A 24,513-nucleotide genomic window follows, 5' to 3' on the forward strand; every position below is an offset into this window, starting at 1 on the left:
TTCAGGGCTGTTTCTCAATTCCAAGAACGCAGAGAGCGGACTTGCGTTCTTGTAAAGACCGGTCTTGCCAGGTCACCTCGGAAGACTGAGCTCGGGAGACCACAAGAACAGAGAGCGTGTCCAGTGAGAAATGACATGCTGCGTTCTTCCTGATGGTCACGTGACATTCACGCATGTTTAATGGAAAATTATTGAAACATTACAGCATTCATACAACGATTTATTGTTTTTCCCTATTTAAAATATATACTATGCATAAAAACCTTACAAATATACATTGCACAATATAAATAAAACATATTTTAATACAAATTTCAGCAAATAAACACCCTTAATGTGTTTATTCCTTTATTAAGATGTCCAAGTTAACGTTTCATTTAGGGAAACTCCTGAGATAAATAAGTTATATCTCTGAACTTTAATAATAAATCTATATAAAATGCTGCGCTTCCCTCCTCCAGTTGCAATAACTTCTGGGAATTAAATTAAATTGAATTAAATTAAATTAAATTAAATTAAATTAAATTAAATTAAATTAAATTAAATTAAATTAAATTAAATTAAATTAAATTAACCTTTATTTGTATAGCGCTTTAACAATGTAGATTGTGTCAAAGCAGCTTCACAAAGAAGATTATAGTAATTTGAAACAAAGTCAGTCCAGTTTTCAGTGTTTAAGTTCAGATCAGTTTAGCTCAGTTCAGTGTGCTTTAACATTCACTAGTGAGAATCCAAACACTGAAGAGCAAATCCATCGATGTGCAGCTCTAACCATGCAAGCCAGTGGCGACAGCAGCGAGAAAAACACTTCTACAAACACTCGGTCTAGACTTCTAGAGTGAGTTCAGTGCTCAAGTCTGCATCCATACATCTTTGATATCAAGAACACATCCGGTAAGTTTCACGTGTCCTCTGTTCTTGCGGTCTTGAGTATTGGAAGAGAACTTTGGCAGTTGATGATGACGTTACACAAGAACACGAGGACACAAGATCGCTGAAGAACGCATATTGAGAAACAGCCCAGGTGCCGGGGATCTTGCTGATTGTGGTGACCGAGGACGTGGTAAATCAGGTGACAATGAGTGGGGAGAACCTGGCCTGGCTGTGACACATACACTGTAAAAAATTCTGGGTTCCACAAAATTCCTTCATGTTGTCCCAACACAAATCGGTTAAGTTAACGTAACTGTATTTACAAATTTGAGTCGATTCAGCATAAAACAATTAGGTTGTCAGAAATAAAACTGACACTGTCATTGTCAAATGCACACAAGTCTTCTGTATTTATTAAAAATGATGTGCTGTGTGTTTGTAAGCTGAGAATACCTCATTACAGGCAGATGTGTAGGCATTGTTAAGGTCACATGCGCAGGGCTCACAGCCTTGTCCACTAGCCAGGTTCCAGGAGTTTGGAGCGCAGTGATCACAGGTCTGTCCAATAACATTAGGCAGACACTGACACTGACCTGTGGCACGCTGACACACACAGTCATCTCGAGACAGACACTGACTGCGCTCTGTGCCTAGGAAGTTGCAGGTGCACTCTGGGTAGAAGAAAGTGTTTATGTAGTTGAAGTCAAAATCATGCGAGGAATCTTTCACAGTATTTCCTATAATATTTTTTTCTTCTGGAGTAGGTCTCATTTGTTTCATTTCGACTAGAATAAAAGCAGCTTTTAATTTTTTAAAAACCATTTAATATTAATAATTTAAATAATTTTGATAATTCTGACTTCAACTGTATGCTTATTACTGTTAATTGTGCATTACAATGTAGTAGAATTATTTAGGACTTACTCCGGCAGTTGCGTCGAGAGGCATCTCCATAGTATCCACTCCGGCACACACTACAGTCAGGCCCTTCAGTGTTGTACAGGCACTTCAGACATTGGCCAGTGCGCTTGTCACAAGACTCAGGATCCGACAGGTCGATGTTATTACTGCAACGACATGGCTGGCACTGGCCACCGGGCTTAGACGGGTCACCGTAATAACCAGGAGCACATTCATCACAACGTGGACCTGGTTCATGAAAAAAGCAGAAGTTCAGTTGCATAAAATAATGTTTGCTCTGTTAAAAGATGTAAAGATATATCAACTGAATACATGTGAATGACATTTTATGACATTTCAATTGTTTTTAAGTTGTCAGCTATAGTACTCTTGAGAAGTACTTTCAGTTTCATGATGCCTTTTCCACAACCTGTATTATTTCACAAATGGTTTCTGAGTGAAACTTTATAAGGACATAATTAAAGTAAGCAATATTAGGTTTACAGTACACATATGAGGGGAAAGATGTTAAATCAAGTAGGAATTAATTGAGGAGGATTTTTGGTGGTTTAGTGTTAACATAACTGCATTATGGGAAAACTTTTTAGGGTAGGAGAAAGTGAATATTTTTAAAAATTATTTTAATAAAATAAAATCGCATCCAAATTAAAAGTTTGTTTTGACATAATTCAAGCGTGTGCACTGTGTATATTAACTATGCATATATAAATGCATACAGGTATGTATACAGTGGGTTTATGATATAAATTATATCTAAATTTCAATATCTATGTAACAAAATTATTTTGTATAGTTTTGTTTCTATATACAGTTGAAGTCAGAATTATTAACCCCCCTTTGAATTTTTTTCTTTTTTAAATATTTCCCAAATGATGTTTAGCAGAGCAAGGAAATTTTCACAGTACGTCTGATAATATTTTTTCTTCTGGAAAAAGTCTTATTTGGTTTCTTTTTTTATTTCGGCTAGAATAAAACCAGTTTTCAATTTTTTTAAAATCATAAGGTCAAAATTATTAGCCCCTTTAAGCTATATATATATTTTTTTTAGATAGTCTACAGAACAAACCATCATTATACAATAACTTGACTAATTACCCTAACCTGCCTAGTTAACCTAATTAACCTAGTTAAACCTTTAAATGTCATTAAGCTGGATAGAAGTGTCTTGAAAAATATCTAGTCAAATATTATTTACTGTCATCATGGCAAAGATAAAAGAAATCAGTTATTAGAAATTAGTTAGTAAAACTATTGTGTTTAGAAATGTGTTGAAAAAAATCTCTCCAAAAATGAACATGGGGGCTAATAATTCAGGGGGGCTAATAAATCTGACTTCAACTGTAGATGGAAAGGTTCTGACAGATGAATTGAACTTTCAAAAGAAAACTGAACTGAAACTAAATGATTAAAAATAAGCTTGCCGGAGTTAATTTTTGTCCTGTGGGAAAATATTTTTTTATTATAATATTATGGATCTGCTTGAGGTAGGTCAATTTATTTTTATGCTTTCGATAAAGTAGCATTAACTTAAAAGTCCTTTAGACCATGCTCCGGATGTTTCTCTGTGTTTCACTGGCAATTTCTTTAAATAAATAATTATTTAGTAATTAAGTAAATAATTAAATAATTATTTAATTATTCATTTATTATTTATGTACAACAATTAAGACATATAAAGAGAAAGTAAAATATAATAAACATAGAAAATGTAAATGAAAACTAAATAAAAACATAAATGAAAAAAGCTTATTTATTGACTGTCTTTGTTCTATCACTTTAAATTAACAAACACTGTACATCTCTCTATATTTAGGCTAAAAGACTGCTTTATTATTTATTTATTTATTTATTTATTTATTTATTTGTGTATGTATGTATGAATATCTTTGTACTTTCATTTTAGTTGTCTTTTATTTTTAGTTTCCAAAAAGTATTATTTTATTTCCAAAATGAATCCTCATTGCACTTAAGTTTACAATGACAATAAAGCTTGTTAACAAGTTTTTAATAATTAATGAAGGAATTAACTTGCTTTGTTTAGTTATTTCATCTTCATTTACAAGTAGCAGGGAACTTACAGCTACTGTATATTTCTGACCTTTCGCATCCCATCCCTTTATGCCCCCTGGCGGCACAGTCGCAAACTGCTGTTACACCTAAAAACATGTTCTTAATCCCTTTACTGCTGTGGCGCCACACGCGACAGTAATGGTCATTTTGAAGTGTCACCCACTGTAGCTAATTAAGAAATCAATTTGTAATTTACAATACATTGTCCAACCTTGAAAAGAAATGCTGTTTAAAGGCTACATGGCTATCTATTTGTGAATTGAAATATCTAAACTGCTCACTTTGTCCTGTTTAGAGCTTCTTTGTTTTTACATGACTTTGATTTTCCATTTTTAAATCCGAAGATTTATAATTCTTACAAATTTAACTTAAGCTGTTTCAGGGTGTTGCTGGTGTGTTGCTGTTGTAAGGTTGCAGGGTGTTGCTGTTGTGGTGCTGCTACAGTACAAACACGTTCTCACATAACTCGATTGTGTTTTTTAAACGGTGCATTTAAATGAACTAGGCTACGCATTGCTTTAAATGACAGAAAAGCTTTTTAAGTTAGCATTTTAGTTTCATTTCTATCCCAGTGTAGCATCTATTAGCATGTTCAAAACTACTACGATGTTTATTGTACACTCCCTAAAACTGGTCAGTCATGTACAATTAAACTGGGGTCAAAGCACACTTAGTCTAGTTTCACAGGGATCTGCAAACGTGCATGCAAGGTGGGAAGTGCACGAGCCATGCGTGATGGAGGTCGGGCAGCAGAGGTGGAGGTGGGTCTTCATGGTTACTCACGATTGAGGACTGCCCCTGCAGAGCGCTTTACAATCCCTGTGTCCAGTTGAAGGGGACAGGAGATATAACACACATGATCACTGCACGTCTGTTCAGAGTGACAGTGGCCTTTATCTCTGATCATTTGTGTCATTTTCCGCATCATACCCAGATGCAGATGGACTCAGGGGGTTAAATATAAAGCTTTATTCAAGCACTCATTAATTCGGGATGACATACTGCACTGAAAAAAACGATTTCAGCAAAGTTGTTGCAAACAATTTATATGAGTTGAATTTAAACTAATTAAATTTAGTAATGTTTAACTTAATTTGTTTGTTTAAATTCAGCCCAAATAAATTGTTTACAACCACTTAACTTAAAAAAATGAGTAACTCCAAGGAATCATCTTTGAATCATTTTTTTCAGCGTACATTTTCCAGTTGCATGTATGCAAGAAATGCAACTGCATGTGAAACTGTACCTCATCTTTAGAGATTTAATTCCACCCATCGCTAGAAGCAAAGAGAATTGTGGTGTTTAAAAATACCTGTGTAACCCTGGTTGCAGTTGCAGACCACCTGTTGACTGCGGTTGTCTTGGTAACAAGAGGCAGCAAAGTGGCGTCCACTGTTGGGGCCCTCAGGACAGGGGCAGGGCCGACACTGACTCCCTAAACCAAGGACTGGGTTTCCATAGTAGCCATTAGCACACCTGTGACGGGGAGGTAATTATTACATTAGCTTGGGCAGAAAAACACTCAGGAAAAATCAATCCTTTGTGCTTTAAGTTGGGAAAACATTTGCTTATTTTCAGATATACTGAATCTACCAGAATGACTGACTGTGAATGTGATGCTTTATTACTTTTATTATGTGGCCACTGCTGCTTTCTCTGTTATTACATATTGTTTGATATGAACTAAGTATTTAAGTGTTTTTAGCTTATTCACAGCAACAGCAACCATCTATAAAGGAATTAGACTGACAAACATACACAGCTGCCCTTCCAAAATAATCATTAGTCAATCTTACTATACTAATAGTCAGGATCACCAGTGATCTAGCCCTTGCAGATCGCTGGAAAACATTCACCCGAAGTACAATTCTGCCACCAAACTGCACTATATTTCCCATCAGGCACCTCACACACACAACGGTTCCGGATCATCCCTGATTACTTGAACACAGCTGTAGCACTTTTAAGACGGATTAGTTGGACTCACATTCTCACACACAGTGCTGAGTCTTGTTTTTCCTTAAGCATTATGAAGCGTTTCATTGATCTTGCCTTACCATGGTTTTGACCTTTGTTTTGTTTATCGTTTATGTTGTTTTCCCGCCTGTCCTGACCATTTCCTTGCTTTTGACTATGCGCTTTGGATTTTCCTCATGCTCCAGTTTGTACCATTTTGACCATTGCCTGCCTGACTAAACTTTATAATAAACTGCACGTGGATCCTCATCTCCTTTGTCCTCGACCTGTATGTTACACCAATATACATCTGAGTCTACCACTACACCTATTCAAATTGTGTGTTTCCATGAGGAGGGACAAACCAAAACCAGAATATTGACTATTACTTCTAAATTATTACATTTTTGATTTTACAAATCATAACAACATTATAAGTGGACCTTGGATAACTGTATACAATGAACAAAAAGGTAATTTGTGACCCTTTTAAATACAGTACACACTCTGATTTTTTGCTTGTACCTTTCACATTTGTCTCCTGCTGTATTGCTTCTGCAGTTGAGACAGGCTCCAGTCCTCTGATGGCACTCGTCAGCATGTCCGTTACACTGACATGGCCTGCAGTTTGGGAAGCCCCAGTGTCCTGCCTGACAACCATCACAACGCTGGCCATATGCTCCATGCCGGCATGGACACTGTCCTGAGTACAGGTCACAGAACCGGCTCTGAGAGCCCTCCAAACTGCATTCACAAACTAAAGACAAAGAAATGAATGAATCAATGAATCAATGACTCAATGAACGAATCAATGAATGAATCAATCAATCAATCAATGGAAAAAAAATAAAATAAAAAATATATATATAACCAAATATTTTAAACAAAAAGCAACAACCAAAAAACATCAAAAACAAAGCAATAAATAAAATAAAAAAACAACAAACAGCTACAATATAAAATAAAAACATCAAAGTAAAAGAAACTGAAAGGAATCAAAGAAAAACAAAAAGGACAAAACAAACAAACCTGAAAATATACACAAATGAAATACACTTAAAAAAACAAACATCTACAATTAAAACAAAAAAGAAAACAAAGAATGTAACAAAATAAAACAGCAACAGCAAAAAGAAGAGAAAGAAAAACAAACAAAAGACTAAGCATAAGCAACCACACAGCAACAATGCCGAAATGGCAGAATCAAAGAAAAAATATAGAGGAACAAGACAGAGTAATATTATATTTAAAACGGTTAAGATATTTTGGTAATACTTTGTTTTACAGTGTCCTTGTTTACATGTTCTTACTGTAGTAATAACAGTAAACTATGAATAATTACTGCACATGCAATAACCCTAAACCAAGCCCTAACTCATGTTACTAATTAAATTTTATGTATTAATATTACACAGCATTTACAGTACAATAACACAATAACAAGGACACCATAAAAAAGAAACTGATATTTCTCTTACGTTTGCATCCAGAAGGCCCAAAGCCGTAAGCTCCTGGTGCACATTTCTCACAGCGCCGGCCTGATATGTTGGGCCTGCAGCGGCACTGACCACCACGAACATCACACTCAGAGCTGAGCGAACCCTGAGGATCACACTCGCACGCTGAGGGAAGAATGTCCTGATATTTAAAACAACATACACAAACAAAACCCCTAACATTCCTCAATATACTCCTTCATTTTGACACTCACCCAGTGCACCGTCATTAATGAGGGCAGACATGCTGGTGATGAGTTTGGCACACACTTCACTCATCTGTGGACGGGACACACTCTTGGCAGTTTCGTGGCAGCGGTAACGCTCGAAACTCTGCTTGCGTGCGACAGAGGCCGGGTCTCCTGCAGTAAACATCTCCAGAGACGAGTAACGGGGGAGAAGTGCGATCTGGAGAGAAGAGGAGATGAAAAAAGTTGAAGATTAGACACAACGTGAAGAGCAAGAACTGATAGGGGTTGGAAAAAACGAGAGAGTCACACGTACAGAGTCAACAAGCACAAAGGCATTGGTGGAGGTAATGATGCTGTTCCTGTCAGTGTAACGGATGAGCTCCACGCGCAGTTTGTAACTCACACCACTCTCCAAACACACCGGCTGAGGCAGAACCACAAACCTGTAACAGTGCATTAGCAGAAATGTTATAAGATAAACTGATTGAGTTAGAACATTTTGGAATGCTGTAGTGGAAAAAAAAATAAAGCAAATACTTTCTCTCTCACACACCAGGTAAGAACTACACACAAAGCTATAAAAATCAACAGTGGTGATGTGTAAAGGTTATATATCTGTGACATCACGGCTGAACAACAGCATACATTCTATAACAACAATCACTTCAGGTGCTTATGTGCTTTATCAGTGGTTGCCACAGCTGAATGAATCGCCTAAAGCCACAGTCACAGTCACACTACAGTTTTCAACCCATAGACTTCCATTCCACCCGCTTCGAATGTTATCACTCGATTGAATGGGCATTATCAGTGGTTTTCAGCTGATAGACATGGGCCAGTAGGGGCCTTCTGTGCCTACTGGTAGGCTCAGAAGGCTGTTATCATCCATCCACATGGTTAATCAGCTATACTAATAGAGAAGACTCTACATTACTGTGACAGTTGGGTGTAAGGGTAGATGTTAATAAAATACAATTAATGGCAAATTTAATAAATTTCCAGCTGCAGCTGTATGTGGTCTATAGCTGATTAACATGAAGATGATAACAGCCTTCTGAGCCTACCAGTAGGCGCAGAAGGTTCCTTCTGACCCATATCTATCAGCTCATAACCACTGATAACGCTCATTCAATCAAGTGATAACATTTGAAGCGGGTGTCCATTCATACCCATGTGAATGAGGCAGACCAGAAACGCAAGCTTGTGCGAAATGTTTCGCATGTTGCTGCATTGCAATGATCAAGTTTTGTAAACTCTGACTTGCAAAATCGCATGACGTGATTGAGTGAGACCAATAGAAGATCAAAACATGACCTCTCAGTACAGAAATGTCAAATATGGAGCAATAGCTAGCTTTTTTAATGTCTAATCATCTTGTTTAATCCCGCCTCTTTTTGCAGCACCGTATGACAGGATTTTGCAAGCTCAAATTCTAGTGTGACCATGGCTTAACACGTAATAATTAGTGTTGTGAAAAGTTACTTTTGAAAGTAATACATTACAATAATGGGTCACTCCCATAGTTACATTACTAGTTGGATTATATTTTATGGTAAGTAATGTGTTACGTTGCTTTTGAGTTACTTTTTTGTTACTTTTTCTTACCTGGCTGAGGCTTGATCTCATTCAGAACTTTTTTTAAATAGCTCTACAATTAACCATGCACTGCTACTTTTATCTTTAAAAAACACATCAAAAATAATAATTTAGGATAATGTTATCTTCTGAGAACTTCCTGACTCCAGAGCTATACATGTTGCATAAGCAGATTAATGAACATTTAAAGGGCACCTAGGTTAGCCCTTTTTTCAGATTTAATATAAGTCTTTTGTGTCTCCAGAATGTGTCTGTATCTCAAAACAACCATCAGAGTATTTGTTATAGCTGTCTGAAGTGTCTGTATTATAGCCGCTAAAACTTGGTTGCTGTTTTTTTGTACTGGGCCTTTAAGGCTAGTCCTCCCCGCCCACATGCCTGTCAGCAACATGCCTCAGTTGACGCCCTCGGCTGCCTCAGGAAGCAAATCTCACGTAACGTTTGTTGAGAAATACTACAATAAGAACTTTACCTATCAGTATTTGATGCATTTTTTGTGAGTTGCAACTATGAGTCACACACAAAGTCGTTACAAAGTTTACGCGCACACACAGCGTGGACACGGGCACACACACACACACACACACACACACACACACACACACATAGCGCAGACACACACCAATAGCGCAGACACCCACACAGAGAGAGAGAGAGAGAGAGAGAGAGAGAGAGAGAGAGAGAAAGAGAGAGAGAGAGAGAGAGAGCACGCACGTTTAGCTTCGCACTGTTTGCACGCATATGTGACAGGATACAGGTTAATCCTCACAGCTGTATGGATATCTGTTATTTTAATCAACAAAATAAACCTGATTTAACGTCCACAAACCGGGATTGAAGCGTCTTCCTTTATAATTGTTCTGACACGCGGCTGTGCTGATGAAGTAAAGCTAAGCTAAATCGCTGTAATTCATTACACACCAGCACTGTTTTAAAACATTTCAAACTTGTAAAACTCACTCTTGATCACATTTGATGATGATTGATGATCCTAGCGAACTGAACAGACCTTTTATTCCCGGTTGCTTTGCGCACGTCTGGTCTTGCTGATATGTTGCGGTCGATCTGAAAACCACTCCAATTGGTCCACCGTTTTTATGTTGTTAAATTTGAAAAAAAAAAGGACTGAGTGTGTTTATATCACTCCAATATGACGGTCTATACACTACATCTACACACATGTCTATCCAACCAGCTTTAAAAGTAGATTTTTTACCATAGGTGCCCTTTAAAGAAATGTGTTTGCTCCTTCTGTACTTTTTGTCTTATTAGTGAAATAAAATTATTGAGACAATCTGCTTCACTTCCATGCGTTCAAAATAATGAGAATACTTCCATTGCAGAAATCTAAGACTCTGGTCTGCCATCTTGGTTGCTGTCTCTTCCCGCAGGGAGCACATTCTCTCATTGAGCGTGTGATTCAACGTGATTACGATCATTTTAATTCAGCAATTTATTTTTTAAAAACGAATTAAATAAACTAAAAAGTAACTCTCATTACATTTTTTAAAAAGTAACGCAAATACTACTTATTTTTTTAATGTAATGCATTACTTTACTCGTTACTTTAAAAAATAATATTATTATGTAAATTGTGTTACTTGTTATGTGTTACCCCAACACTGGAAATAATAGTAAAATAAATAAAAATGATTATTTACAAGTTATTTCTCAAGTCAGCCATTAGCAGAAGAACAGAAGAACAACATGAGGGGGAGTAAATAATGACAGAATAAATGTTTTTGGTGAACGATCCCTTTAAACAACCATCCATATGTTTGACAGACCTGGCACCAGAGGGAAGTGACACCGTTAGCAGATCATCTGCAGGGATGGTGTTTCCACATGGACTGCTGGTAGGTATAGGACCAGGTCTAATCACCATTACACGTACCTCTTCCCAGTCCCGTGGCATCTTTGAACACACAAACGCATACAGAAAATGCACTTGTTCTCTGAATATGAAGCCAATGGAGAGACATGTAGTGTCTACAGCGTGCGGTTTACCTGAAGCTCATAGCGAATCAGGACGTCATATTCCATAGAGTATGGGATGTTGTTAATTGCGAATTCCAGCGTCCCGCCCTCAGGAGCTCGTGCAAAGCCCGTGCCTGTCCATGAGATGGGGCGTCCCGGCTGGTACTCTCTTTCTTCAAAAACAGAGCCCTAAACAGTACACACCATTACATATAATGTGTAGTTATTCTCAAAATGTATTCATTTGTTCATCTTCCTTCGGCTTAGTCCCTTATTTATCAGGGGTTGCCACAGTGGAATGAACTGGCAACTATTCCGGCATATGCATTATGCAGCGGATGCCCTTCCAGCCGCAACCCAGTACTGAGATATATTCTCAAAATTAATATTTATTTTTCAAACTGTACAGTAGACAAAAAAGTCTCCAGGACTTTTTAGTCTATTCAATTCAATTCAAATCCCCTTTATTTGTATAGCGCTTTTACAATGTAAGTTGTGTCAAAGCAGCTTCACATAGAAGATCATAGTAAATTGAAACAGTGTCAGTTCAGTTTTCAGTGTTTAAGTTAAGTTCAGTTCAGTTCAGTTCAGTGGGGTTTAATATTCACTACTGAGAGTTCAAACACTGAAGAGCAAATCCATCGATGAGCAGCTCTACAGATCCCAAACTATGCAAGCCAGTGGCAACAGCAGTGAGGAAAAAACTTCACCAATTGGCGAAAGTCTACATTTAAAACAAACATATCTGTTTATTTCGGTTTCCCATAAGTCACAATTTATGCATGTTTTTCATTTATATACACTTTTTAATTGATATCTGCTTAGGCAATTTTTGATGTTGAAAAGTTAAGTAAATTAATTTTATTGACATTTTTAGTAATTTAAAATAATATTTCTTATAATATATATATATATATATATATATATATATATATATATATATATATATATATATATATATATATATATATATATATATATATACTGTATGTAACATTTTTTATTTTTCTAAAGGCTCTTTGTATTGTATTTCCTATTTCTTTCATTCATACTGTACATAAAAATACTGTGATGCCTAAATTCACCTGCAGATTTTCGATTTAGATGTTTTTAGACAAAATAATGGAGAATTATTTATTAGATTTGTGCAATAGTTATAGTAGTTGTGGTAGTAATGTAGTAATTATACACCAGAATTTTGATATATGAACCAATAAATATTTTCTAATATTACTGAAACATATCTGTATTTCTTCATTAAAATATCTGTATTATTACATATTACAATGTTTTCTCTTTTGTTGATAGATTTAATTAAGTTATAAATGATGGACAAAGTAAATGGGGTTTATGACAAAGCAAATGTCACATTTTTTTCAGTTCTATACTTACTTGACCCAGTTTGGCATTTTCAGCTTCATAGATGTAGTGGTCAAGTGCCATGAAAAAGTACCCAGACTCCACCTGGTTGCACTGGCGACCAATCATGTGGCTTCGACACTGACACTGCCCTGTTTCCATTGAGCATCTAAAGACAGTTAACGACACAATGTGATTGATTATTATGCATTTAAAACTAATTTAAAACTCCCCACAGCCTGAATAAAACTGACTGGTTTTCTGTAGCTCCGCCCACATCACAGTCACACCCTCTGCAGCCACTGGCATCATGACTCAAGGCCCAGTGCTCAGGCTGTAGAAAAATACAATACAATTTAATGAAATGTTACTTAAAACAGCACATATATGACAAAGGTATTATGTGACATAACGATGGAAATGAATATTACATATCATGATAAAACAATACCGAATTAACTTTGTACATATTTATAAAGCGATGTGACATCACTGTAATTTTACAGGCAACTAATGCTTATCTAGTTACAGGATGCAGCTCTTTCTTTCGTCCATTTTTAGCTGTGTGTAAACATGCACCACCTGCCATAAAGCCTTGTGCTAAATGCAGACATTCTCAGTTCGTGTTACCACCCAGTTGAGGAGGTACTAGTAAAAGCACGCAGTGCTGACTGCTGAACGCTAACCGAATGTTCTCAGAGAGTCATATGGGGAATAATAAGCTGCTAAAAAAGGCAAGCTCTGCCTACCAGACATTGGTTGCAGCTGTGTCCAGTGACCAGGCGTTTACAGAAGCAGTCTCCGCTCACAGGGTCACATTGGGAGCTGCCGGAAACCGTACCCCTCGGGTCACATTTACATGCTAATGAAGACCAATGAAAGAAAAAGAGACAGCGATACATCTCGAGTAAAATACATTCAGAAAAATGTTCTTTAAATAGATAAAAGTGGTCTAAAAGAGCTGAGGCATTAAATCCATTTGTAATCTTGACTTTAAAAAGGGCTCTAAAAGGTGAAAGTGGCAACTAAAAATGTTATTTTAATACAGCAATAACATTTGATGGGATATGAAAAAAAATGTTCTTAAAAATTGTAATACTATTTTAAAACGTTTGTTTTTATGGTATTTCTGACTAAATAAATGCAGCCTTGATAAGCATCAATGAATTCATTCCAAGACTCTTTCCAACCTCAGACTTCTTAATTAATACTTACATTTACATTTATTTAGACAAAAGAGTAAACCATTTTAATACTGGATTTTAATTACATATCAACATTAAATTATCTTTATGTAAATAAATTTAAAATGTTAAAATTTATTAAAACTTAAAGAGTGAGACACCAAATTTCTTTTCCCACCTCTTGGGTTGTCTATCAAAACATTTTGCCTGTTTTTTTCTATGTGAAAAACTTTGTATGAAGAGAGTTTTTTGCCTGAAAAACTGTTGTGACATTTCAAGAGAGCCTCTATGAAATAAGTGCTAATGTTCAAGATAATGCCACAAGAACCATTATGCTCTGCATTGTTAATGTGTCATACAAATATAAAAGATTAACTCAAACTGTAGCCTCATATAGCATTCATTCTATGAATGAAAAATTATTTTACAATGAGTAAGTGGTGCAATCAGGGGCGGACTGGCCATAGGGAGCACCGGGACATTTCCCGGTGGCCTGACGGTCTATCTGGCCTGCCGTGTCCCCCCTACTTTTCATAAACACTGCACTTCTCACCCCCCACTTTTCATAAACATTGTACTTCTCTCAACCCCCAAGTACACCCCCCCCCCACACACACACCCTTTACATCGCGTTTCTCCACGAATGCATTTCTGTGAAAAACCCTTAAGTTTCATGCCTATTTAAAAATATTACGTCACTCCCCCTTACTTATGTAAATAGTTTTTGTTTTTAGTTTTCTTCCCATTTTTTATTATGATAGATTGTTGGTGATTGGATGGATGTCGACCCGATTGGGTAGCTTTACTTGGACAGAGAAAAATTAAGACCTGTTTAAAATGATTTAAGACCTACAATGAGGATTTAAGAATTTCAGTGAATTAAAAGTTTAAGGCCTTGGTTTTTTGAAATTTAAGACATTTTAAGACTTTTTAAGACCCTGCGGACACCCTGTATAGGCTTGTACTTACGTTGGCAACCCCGTGGATCACTAGCACTCAGGCCAAAGAAACCAGGCTTGCATTTATCACAGCGTGAACCTTCAACATTGTCTTTACAGCGGCACTGTCCAGCGATCATGCCCAGAGAAGGGTCATCATGGCCATCACAAACGCCACCATTCTTAGAACCATCTGGATCACAGTCACAAGCTAACGAAGAGCAGACAAAAACAATTGTATATCATACCCCAGTACTGGGCTGCGGCTGGAAGTGTATCCGCCAAGGAAAACACATGTATTTAGTGGTTTATTTCACTGTGGTGACCCCTGATAAATCCAATAAAATCCAGTTTCAGACCTGCAGACCCACACGTTTTAGGCACACACAATCCAGCACACGCGATCTAGACAAACTATATATAGTTACGACGGATGTTAATGTTATTAACGTCTTCTCCGACATCGTCATCAATATATTTTATATATATATTGTTAATAAATATTGTACACAATTAACAATAGTGTATACTATTTCACAAATATGGCGATCGTGATGGGCGAATGGGGAACATTGGTTCCGATAGGCGTTCAATAAAATAGGCTGAACAATTTTCTGTCAGTCATCATAGTTGATCAGTCATTATTTATCTGACAGAGTCAATATAGCAGATACTTGATTGCTGGCCTTGCTGAAACATTTTACAGAGATATATAAACGATCTAAATTGGACAGGGTTAATTTAAATAATTTAACTTGTTTAACTAATTATTTTTATGTAAATAATTTGACTTCCAAAACTGCACAGATGTTAAAATAATTGTTACGATTAGGCATGGGATGATCACTGTTTTCAAGGTTTACCGCAATTTGGAAAAGTCAAGGTTTCAAAACCGCCAAAACTTTGTTATATTGTTCCTTTATGTTGTTCCTATACTATAGTATACGTACGTTTTTTTTTTCACGTGTTTTTTACAACTATTTTATTTAGTTTTTTTAGGGCAACAGTATCTCCTGCTGAAAAGGATCCTCCACATCAAAAGCTACTGTTCCAAAATATTTTAAATGTTTCTTAAAATAAAATATATTGTGTACAATGGGGAACAATGTTGTCGTTTTTTACCAAGACATTTATAAACAACATATTTTAGAGCAGTGATCATAATACTGTGATACCGTGAAACCGTGATATTTTTATCTAGGGTTATCATACCGTCAGAATCTTATACTGGCCCATGCCTAGTTACAATATAATAATGAAATAATGATTGAAATGAGAAACCCTAAACTGATCACAGTCTAAGGAATGACAATCGTAGCACGGGCGGTCTTGATCGCCATATTTGTGAAATTCAGTAAGTGACGATAATGTTCCTAAGCAGTTAGTTGTTGTTAAACAAGAAAAAAAAACAGAAGACTGATCTGTCAATAACCATATACAGGTTGCCTAGATTGTGTGTGCTAGATTGTGTGTGTGTCTGAAATGTGTGTGGGTCTGCAGCTGGATATATCTCGATAAATCAGGGATTAAGCTGAAAGATAGTAAGTGAGTAGTCACACTTACCCACACAGACTCCAGGGTCTCTAATATCTCTAGTTGGATCCTGGTAGTAGAAAGGTTTACAGCTCTCACAGTTGCTGCCCATGGTGTTGTGAAGACAGTTGTCACACACACCTCCACTGATGTTCCCCGTGGCCAAATACACCGCCATGTCAAAATGACACTGGTTGGAGTGACCATTACAGTTGCATTCTGGGAAAAACAGGAAAATATTAGCCATGATATCAGAAATTTATGTCACTATGTATGATCTATATTATAATTGATAATTACTCTTGCAGGCATTAGTATTCCGGCCTTCTGCTGGTCTCCAGGGCAGATCATTGTAGAAGTCTTCACACTGTTCACAGTTCAGTCCTTTGGTGTTGTGTTTGCACACACATCTCCCGTGAACCTAAGAATGGAAATGCTAAACTTTCGCTTTTCTTGTAATATTAAACAATGTCAGTATTATGGTACAAAAATATCCTCCTTAACTCACCATGCCTTCAATGTCATCCCTGATGCCCTCAATTGGCGCACACTCGGAGGCGTGGCCATAGCAGAAGCAGTTGCCCCTGACGACCAGCTCATACATGGCATAGTAATACTTCTCCTTGATTTCCGGCCGTGAGTCCAGCAGATTGTCACCCAGAGTGTGCAGCTTGGTGAGGTTCAGGCGAAGATTTGTGATCTTCAGCTGGTCTGTGATTTGAAGACACTGAGGTTAGTGCAGAATACAAGTTTCTAAACCAAGTAGAAGGACAGCAACACCACTTCTGATGCGAGAATGGATAGAAAACAAACCATGAAGTTTTCAAGATTAGCAGGCCGATTTAAATTTAGCTTTCAAAAGTATGGGCTCCTTTAAATCCAAGTTACAAATCAATACTTTTATGTTGGCCTCACGAAGACTTGCAGCCGTCTTAACAGCAAATATTTCATCAGTAAACAACAAGTTCAAAAGATTGAAAAAAAAGAAAGAGTTAGCATGATTTACGTTTAAACAAACTGCTAGCATGATTTAACACAGGGCTGTCAAAACTCGGTTCTGGAGGGCCGGTGTCCTGCAAAGTTTAGTTCCAACACCAATCAGACACACCTGGGCCAGCTAATCAAGCTCTTACTAGGCTTTCTAGAAACATCCTTGCAGGTGTGTTGAGGCTAGTTGGAGCTAAAATCTGCAGGACACCGACTCTCCAGGACCAAGTTTGGACACCCCTGATTTAACATGTCGCTAGAATAAATGAACATGTTTGCTAACATGTTTGAAAATATTATTTCTAAGCATCATTTAACATGCTGCAAGAAAGATTCTAGAATGTTTTACACTAAGCTAACACGTTGTCATGTTTTAACGCTTGCATAAATTAGCATGTTGCTACCATGCTTTTACCTTTGTATTCATTAAAGAATCCATAAAAAATACTTCCAGCAAAATTGGATTATTATTGTTGTTGTTAAATACACCCAAATTTATATTATGGGATTTTTTTAAAATAAGAAACTTTTTTTTAATCATAAAATAATTTTGAAATAAAACATTTTTCAAAGTACCATGTTGGAAATTCATCTTTGCCATGTATATTAAATGTTATTATTATTCAAATTAAATTAAAATTGGGCAGCTCAGTGGTTAACACAGTTGCCTTACAGCAAGAAAGTTGCTGGTTCAAGTCCCAGCTTGGCTAATTGGCATTTCTGTGTGGAGTTTGCATGTTCTCCCCGTGTTGGGGTGAGTTTGCTCCAGGTCTTCCGGTTTCCCCCTCAGTCCAAAGACATGCGCTATTGGTGAATTGAGTAAACAAAATTGTCCACGGTGTATGAGTGTGTCTGTGAATGTGAGAGTGTATGGATGTTTCCAAGTACTGGGTTGGTTGGAAGGGCATCCACTGCGTAAAACATATGCCAGAATAGTTGGCGGTTCATTCCACTGTGGCTACCCTTGATAAAAAAAGGACTAAGCCAAAAGAAAATGTATGAATGAATATTATAATTGTTCATTTTCCTTCAGCTTAGTCAATTTACTAATCTGGGGTCACCACAGCGGAATGAACCGCCAACTTATCCAGCACGTTTTACGCAGTGGATGCCCTTCCAGCTGCAACCCATCACTGGGAAACACCCATACACACTCATTCACACACATACACTTCGGACAATTTAGCTTACCCAATTCACCTGTACCACATGTGTTTGGACTGTGGGGGAAACCGGAGGACCCGGAGGAAAGCCATGCCAACACGGGGAGAACATGCAAACTCCACACAGAGCCTCAAACCAGCAACCTTCCTGCTGTGAGGTGACGGTGCTACCCACTGCGCCACCGTGCCGCCCTTAATATAATTGTATATATTTAATATCTAAAAATTTATTTACAATGGGGGAATTTTTCACAAAATTACAAATTTTATGTATCACCCTTCAAAAATGTATATATAAAAATAAAGAAAAACATTTTTAACATATAATGAATTTGAACAGATCTGACTTTGTAATAAAATCATTTTGTTTTAGGAAAGGTTCGTAGGGCTTATATTTTCCGACATGAAGTCTAAATGATGCCAGGAAAAATGTAATCAACAATTAAAACAAACCACCATCAACCAAACGTTCATGACCACCCAGTTATAAGAACATTCTCAAACCTTGTAAAAACATCCCTAAACCCAGTTAACCCGTAACCTCCAACCCCTTCTTCCTTGAGCCCATAGGGAGGTCAGTCAGCTGAATGTGAGAGACTCCCGTTACGCTTCATAGGCACGCAATGAAGTGGGAACTTATGTGATTTATGAGGAAAATAGCTTGACAATCATAGTGCTGTAGAGTCATGTTGTTTCCCTCCTAACAATGTGTGTGTGTGAGAGAGAGAGAGTGTGTGTGTGATGGCCTCATATGCTAACATCAGACACCAGAAAACAGCTTCTGTGCAGATGCTGTTTGTTCCAGTCATGCCCTAAATGTTCAGTACAACAGAAAATGAGAGCCACACAGAGAGTGTAAGATCAATTGATACACACTCACTCTGTGCATGACTGAGAACTCACAGCTGCGCAGAAACATTACACTGACCAGCTGAAGCGGGAAGTTCATCACCAGCTACACTGCTACATTCTGCTACGCTAACACTGTCATGGGACATGTCATCCAATGTTAGTAGATGACCATACAACAAACTTCATTTTAAGTTATCATTTCTGTTTTTTGTCTGCTGCTTGGCAAATATTTTATTTTAGTGTGTTTTCAATAACTCACTTAATAGTTTTAACAGTTGTTTGTTTCATTTAAATATTTTTCAGACAACTTAAATGGCTAGTGAATACTGTGTATAAGATGTTGGCTGTATAGTTTGTGTTTGTGTTTGGAGCATTTGCTGCTCATTATATACCGATGTCTCATTTGAAACATTCATCAGCTGGTTATTTAGGTTATCGTTAAGCTAAAAAGATCATCAGCTGCATACTTTTATTGTTAATAAGTATGGGCAAATGTATTTTTTTAAAATAGACAAAATATTCAAAGACTAGAAGTTACAGGCTTTGCTTAAGTTACAATCTGCAAAAATCACTATCGGTAATCCAGAGTTTTGTTTGCTATTGATTTATGTTTTTTTTTTTTGCTATTTAGTAAGTACATATAATGTGTATTAATTAATTAATTCATTCATTTTCCTTTGGCTTAGTTCCTGTATTAATCAGGGGTCGCCACAGCGGAATGAACCACCAACTTATCCAGCATATGTTTTACCAGCTGCCACCCAGTACTGAGAAATACCCATACACTCACATTCACGCACATACACTACGGCCAATTTAGTTTACTCAATTCACCTGTACCACATGTCTTTGGGCTGTGAGGAAAACCCGAGCACTCGAAGGAAACCCATGCGGATACGGGGAGAACATGCAAACTCCACACAGAAATGGCAACTGACCCAGCCGGGACTCAAACCAGCAACCTTCTTGCTGTGAGGCGACAGTGCTATCCACTGAGCCACTGTGTCGCCCCTACCTAACGTATACATACTATATAAATAACTCAAATTAATGAAGTTTGTATATTATATATTATTATTTGATGTATATTTACACATTGTATATTAGTTATATTATATTAAATTATATATTATTTGAAAAACACTTGCATTTAGTGTTTTACATTATATACAGTATAAAACTGTTTTGGTCTATTTAATTTGATGTGGATACCAAAAATGCATCAAAAATGCACATAAATTAGATACTGTTGGTAAAAAAATGACGTTGAATCCAGACTGCAGACTTGTGAGAGACTCCTGTAAGCTCTTGCAGACTCGTGGACTTCTTGAAGGCGCTGTTTGACTGCAGACTAACCAACATGTCTTAATAAAGAAATTCTTTTCAGATATATATAGATTATTGTTAATTTGAAACTAGATTATATAAATGTATATTTCTACAATGCCAAGTAAATGATTTGAATGTATTAGGAGAAAACTACACCTGTAACATAATTTTATATATCAGAGTCAATCAGGCTAAGAATGATTTGGTGCTACAGTACAATGGTAAAGTTCACAACATGTTCATGAAACATACTTCAAACACTCCCTATTATAAGAAAGAATTGGCCATTCATGTTAAAAAAAAAAAACATTCAAAGTCATGGCAGTAAGCTGCTATTTCCACCTGACATATTTTTATTTTAGATCCCTCCATTTAAATGTATGTCAAATGATCTGTGCACCAAGTTTGTATTGGCCATAACTAGCAGTCAGTGATCTACAGAATGGCCTGTGCATGCAGTTGGAAGACTGAAGCGATAGTTTACCCAAAAATGAAAATGTCATCATCATTTACTCGCTTTACATGTTCCAAACCTGTTTGAGTAACTTTCATCTGATGAACATAAAAGAAGATATTATGAAGAATGTTGGAAAGTTAAAGTAATTTAATTTCATATTATTGTATTCCTACGGTGGCTGTCAATGGTTACCAGTTTCCAAAATTCGTCAAAATATATTTTTTTGTGTGTTCAAAGGAAAAATAAAGCCATACAAGTTTGGAACCATTTGATGGTGAGTAAAGTTACATTGTTGGGTGAACTATCCCTTCCCTTTAACACTTACTCTGAATTCTCGGGCTGTAAGGGTCCTCGATCCGGATAGCAGGGTCAAGAACGCGATAAATCACCTGAGAGAAGAGAAAGTACTTCAGCAAACAAGCAAACGAACCAATGCCATTTCTCAGCTGAATAGCACTCACCTCTCCTTCTGTCGACGGCTCGATATCAGAATATCTGGACTCGCAGATGACATCATCAACCTTTCGAAGAGGATCCTGGGAAATTCCGGGAAAGATGGACTCGCAGTCGTTAGCGAAGTAACGGTAGACCTGCCAGCTTCGGCCGAAATCTGCAGATCTCTCAATCAACATGGCTGCTGGACGGAAAGTCTGTGTGCACAAATAACTGATGCTATGAGGTCTGTTTTTCAAAGGGTGATTTCTTGAAGCAAAAGCAAACCTTTGTTACCTTAAATGTCATGATGAGATGAGTAAAGTGAAACTCAGCCTCCAGGTCCAGCTGAAGGTAAACGTCAGACTTCCCTGAGGAGAGAAGACAAATCATGTTCTACACCTGGTATTAAATCAACACTATGCATGTTTTTCAACCTTATGTCCTTAAATTTATATTAGTGGTAGAACTCATTTTAACTAGATAAATTCCACTGCTGTTGCTACATGATCTGTCTTCTGTCAACAGTAATCATGCTTGCAACTTTGGGTGAGCAACATCAACCCACACTGTTAAAATGTTAAGCCAGTACAACAACAAAAAACATTTTATTTTTTTCGTGTTCACTCAACTTTTGAAAACATCAGCTGCACTGACCTAAAATTATTTGTCAGTACTACAAAAAAAAAACATTTAGTTAGGTTAACATAAGATTATTAGTTTTCTATAAATTGTTACTAAGAAATAATACGTTATCAGAACAAACAAACATAGTTCAATTAAAAAAAAAAACTAAAACTGAGAAAATTGTTGACAAAATAATTATTAGACACAGAATTAGAAACAGGACAGGAGGTAAAACAGCAATAACGGTAAGCAAGACATGCATCAAAACAGGGCAGGACAAACAGGGAAAAATGCTTTGTAATGCTTCACAGGGAAAAACACTGAATGAGGTGTCTTTTAATCCTAATAATCAGTCCATCATGAACTGTGTGCGTGTGTGATCAGGAGGAAACAGATTAACTCAATTTAAGATTGAGATCTGAGATTAATTCAATTTAAAGTAACAAGCTGACAGAAACTTCTGAAAAGTTTTGTTCACAAACCTAACCTTTTTAACTTAATGAAGAAAATGTTGGTTTAGGTTAAGTAAACATTTTCTATGTAGTTGTACAGACATTTTTACAATTTTTTTGCCAAACAAAAACAAAAATAACAAGTAATTTCAACTTTTTTCAAGTTTAGGGTTTTTTTTCTTCAAGTTTTTACAGTGCTCCCATCCATGCCAGTGGGACAATTGACATATATAAAATTCCTTTGAGCAGAACAGTCCTTTTAACCACAAGAGAGAATAGTTCCATAGTGTCACTTCAAGAGGAACCAGCCCTAACAAATTCTTTATGCAGCTCTGATGCAAGTTTTACTCATAGATGAAATTAAAAAGCAACGCAGTGTTTGGATGCTCTGCATTTGTCTGAGGTAATCAGTCTACTGTTGTTACTGAAATGTGTATATTCCAAGTGTGAAGATGATTGGTTAATTGACTAGAAGTGCACTAGCAGCATTCTGAAAAGTTGCTGGCATTTCCATGTTTTCAACCTGTCGCTGCTAAACACGATTAAAATATATTTATATATATTTATTATCATACATAAGATAAACAAATGTCAAAAATGGTTTTTAATATGCGTTTAAAACAGATGTGTTGATCAGCCTGAAGACAAGGCGTGTTTTGAAAATCTGAATCTGTGAGCAAAGAAAATATATTTATCTGAATAATGCAGCCCAGGCTCATTGGAAATACAAGGACTCAGCCTACATTTCTGTCAAATGTAAAATAGGTTGTTCCATCGGTTTCGTTGCAAGTTTCAAATGACAAATTCAATAGAGGGTGCTTTCTAGATTTTTGCAAATCTAAAATGCATGTTTTGTTGTAAATACACGTCCTTCTTGTACATGCCCACAAGAATGCGGAGTTTGTTGTACAGATCATATTGCGATTAACAGACATAAACCTTTCCCTAAACCCAACCGATAGTGTTTCAACACAAAATGTAAGAGAAAGGTGCACTGTAACCATATGGATTTGCCTTAATCTTACATTGCTTTTATCTCTTTTGTGGAACTGTGCTTCACTGGACTCAAACCCATGTGATCTGCATCACAAGTACAATACTTGTACAAGACTGTACAAAAGTTATCCATATGGACATAGACAGCTGTGGCAAATGATTCGATTGCAAATCCTAGACACGCTTAATTTGTTTTGTAGCATTTATTTTGTGCTGTGCAAAAAAATGCACAAAAATAATCCTTTATTTGTCGATATATTTATTTCTGGGTCCAAACTGCTACTCATTTGGATTGAGAAACACCAAATTTATATATATATATATATATATATATATATATATATATATATATATATATATATGTATATATATTGTGATCATAATTTTTAAAAGTACTACATCGGTTTGTAAACGTTGATTATTACCATTTGATGAGTCTGCCCATACAGTTTGATAGAGCGCTTGGACTCAGAAACCACTTCACCTGACGTTACACTTAACAAGCGGACAGTGTTCATTTGAACTAAAAACTGAATACACATTGAGTATAATAATGTCAGCAGTCACTGCAGTGACTAAAATCCTGTGTTGTCCTTTATCAAGAAATTTATCAAGTCATGACTCTGAATAACAATACACAACAGTACACACATTCAACACAGTGTTAACAATCTACACTGTAAAAAATTATGTTGCTCACTTTAATTTTTAAGTTTCTAACAAATTTAAGTTAACTTGTAGTCATTTAAGCAGATTAAAACATCAATTGTAAATTAGTTCAACTTAAAAAATAAGTTGAAACCTGATTAACATTCAAAATTAAGTTAAAGTAGCATAAAAACATACATTGTCATAACTTTTTTGTTGTTTATTTTTTTCAATTTACTTTTGTTCTGTTCAGCTCTTACTCTGACTTTTCTTTATTCCCGAGTCTGTTTTCGGCAAAGCTCACCTGAGCCTTAATGAATGAACATTATAAAGCTGTTAGTCAGTCCACCGCAGCGGCCCTTTATCTCACTGCTGGATTTAACCTGCATTTCATAACCAACAGCTAAACAGGAAAGAAAAGGGACGCTGAGGGAAAAAAGAGGCAGGTTGAAGAGAATGAGGGAGCAAAGGCCAGC

At 36.5% G+C, this 24,513-nt stretch overlaps 1 protein-coding gene across 1 annotated transcript in view; it reads right to left on the reverse strand.

The window, feature by feature from the left end:
• lamb2 (laminin, beta 2 (laminin S)) overlaps window positions 1-24,513 on the reverse strand; it is a 74,480-nt gene that overhangs the window by 15,115 nt on the left and 34,852 nt on the right. Inside the window, exons 5-23 of the mRNA XM_056448704.1 lie at window positions 21,612-21,685; window positions 21,344-21,532; window positions 21,208-21,271; window positions 16,603-16,805; window positions 16,395-16,515; window positions 16,125-16,313; window positions 14,593-14,772; window positions 13,189-13,301; window positions 12,694-12,773; window positions 12,473-12,608; window positions 11,111-11,269; window positions 10,891-11,018; window positions 7,821-7,950; window positions 7,532-7,724; window positions 7,299-7,442; window positions 6,346-6,577; window positions 5,177-5,340; window positions 1,798-2,022; window positions 1,327-1,544 (exon numbers count right to left, since the gene is read on the reverse strand). Coding sequence (XP_056304679.1) covers window positions 1,327-1,544; window positions 1,798-2,022; window positions 5,177-5,340; window positions 6,346-6,577; window positions 7,299-7,442; window positions 7,532-7,724; window positions 7,821-7,950; window positions 10,891-11,018; window positions 11,111-11,269; window positions 12,473-12,608; window positions 12,694-12,773; window positions 13,189-13,301; window positions 14,593-14,772; window positions 16,125-16,313; window positions 16,395-16,515; window positions 16,603-16,805; window positions 21,208-21,271; window positions 21,344-21,532; window positions 21,612-21,685 — 2,942 coding nt within the window. The remainder of the gene's footprint in view (window positions 1-1,326; window positions 1,545-1,797; window positions 2,023-5,176; window positions 5,341-6,345; window positions 6,578-7,298; window positions 7,443-7,531; window positions 7,725-7,820; window positions 7,951-10,890; window positions 11,019-11,110; window positions 11,270-12,472; window positions 12,609-12,693; window positions 12,774-13,188; window positions 13,302-14,592; window positions 14,773-16,124; window positions 16,314-16,394; window positions 16,516-16,602; window positions 16,806-21,207; window positions 21,272-21,343; window positions 21,533-21,611; window positions 21,686-24,513) is intronic.

The sequence above is a fragment of the Danio aesculapii genome, chromosome 23, assembly GCF_903798145.1.
Source record: "Danio aesculapii chromosome 23, fDanAes4.1, whole genome shotgun sequence".
Lineage (NCBI taxonomy): Eukaryota > Metazoa > Chordata > Actinopteri > Cypriniformes > Danionidae > Danio > Danio aesculapii.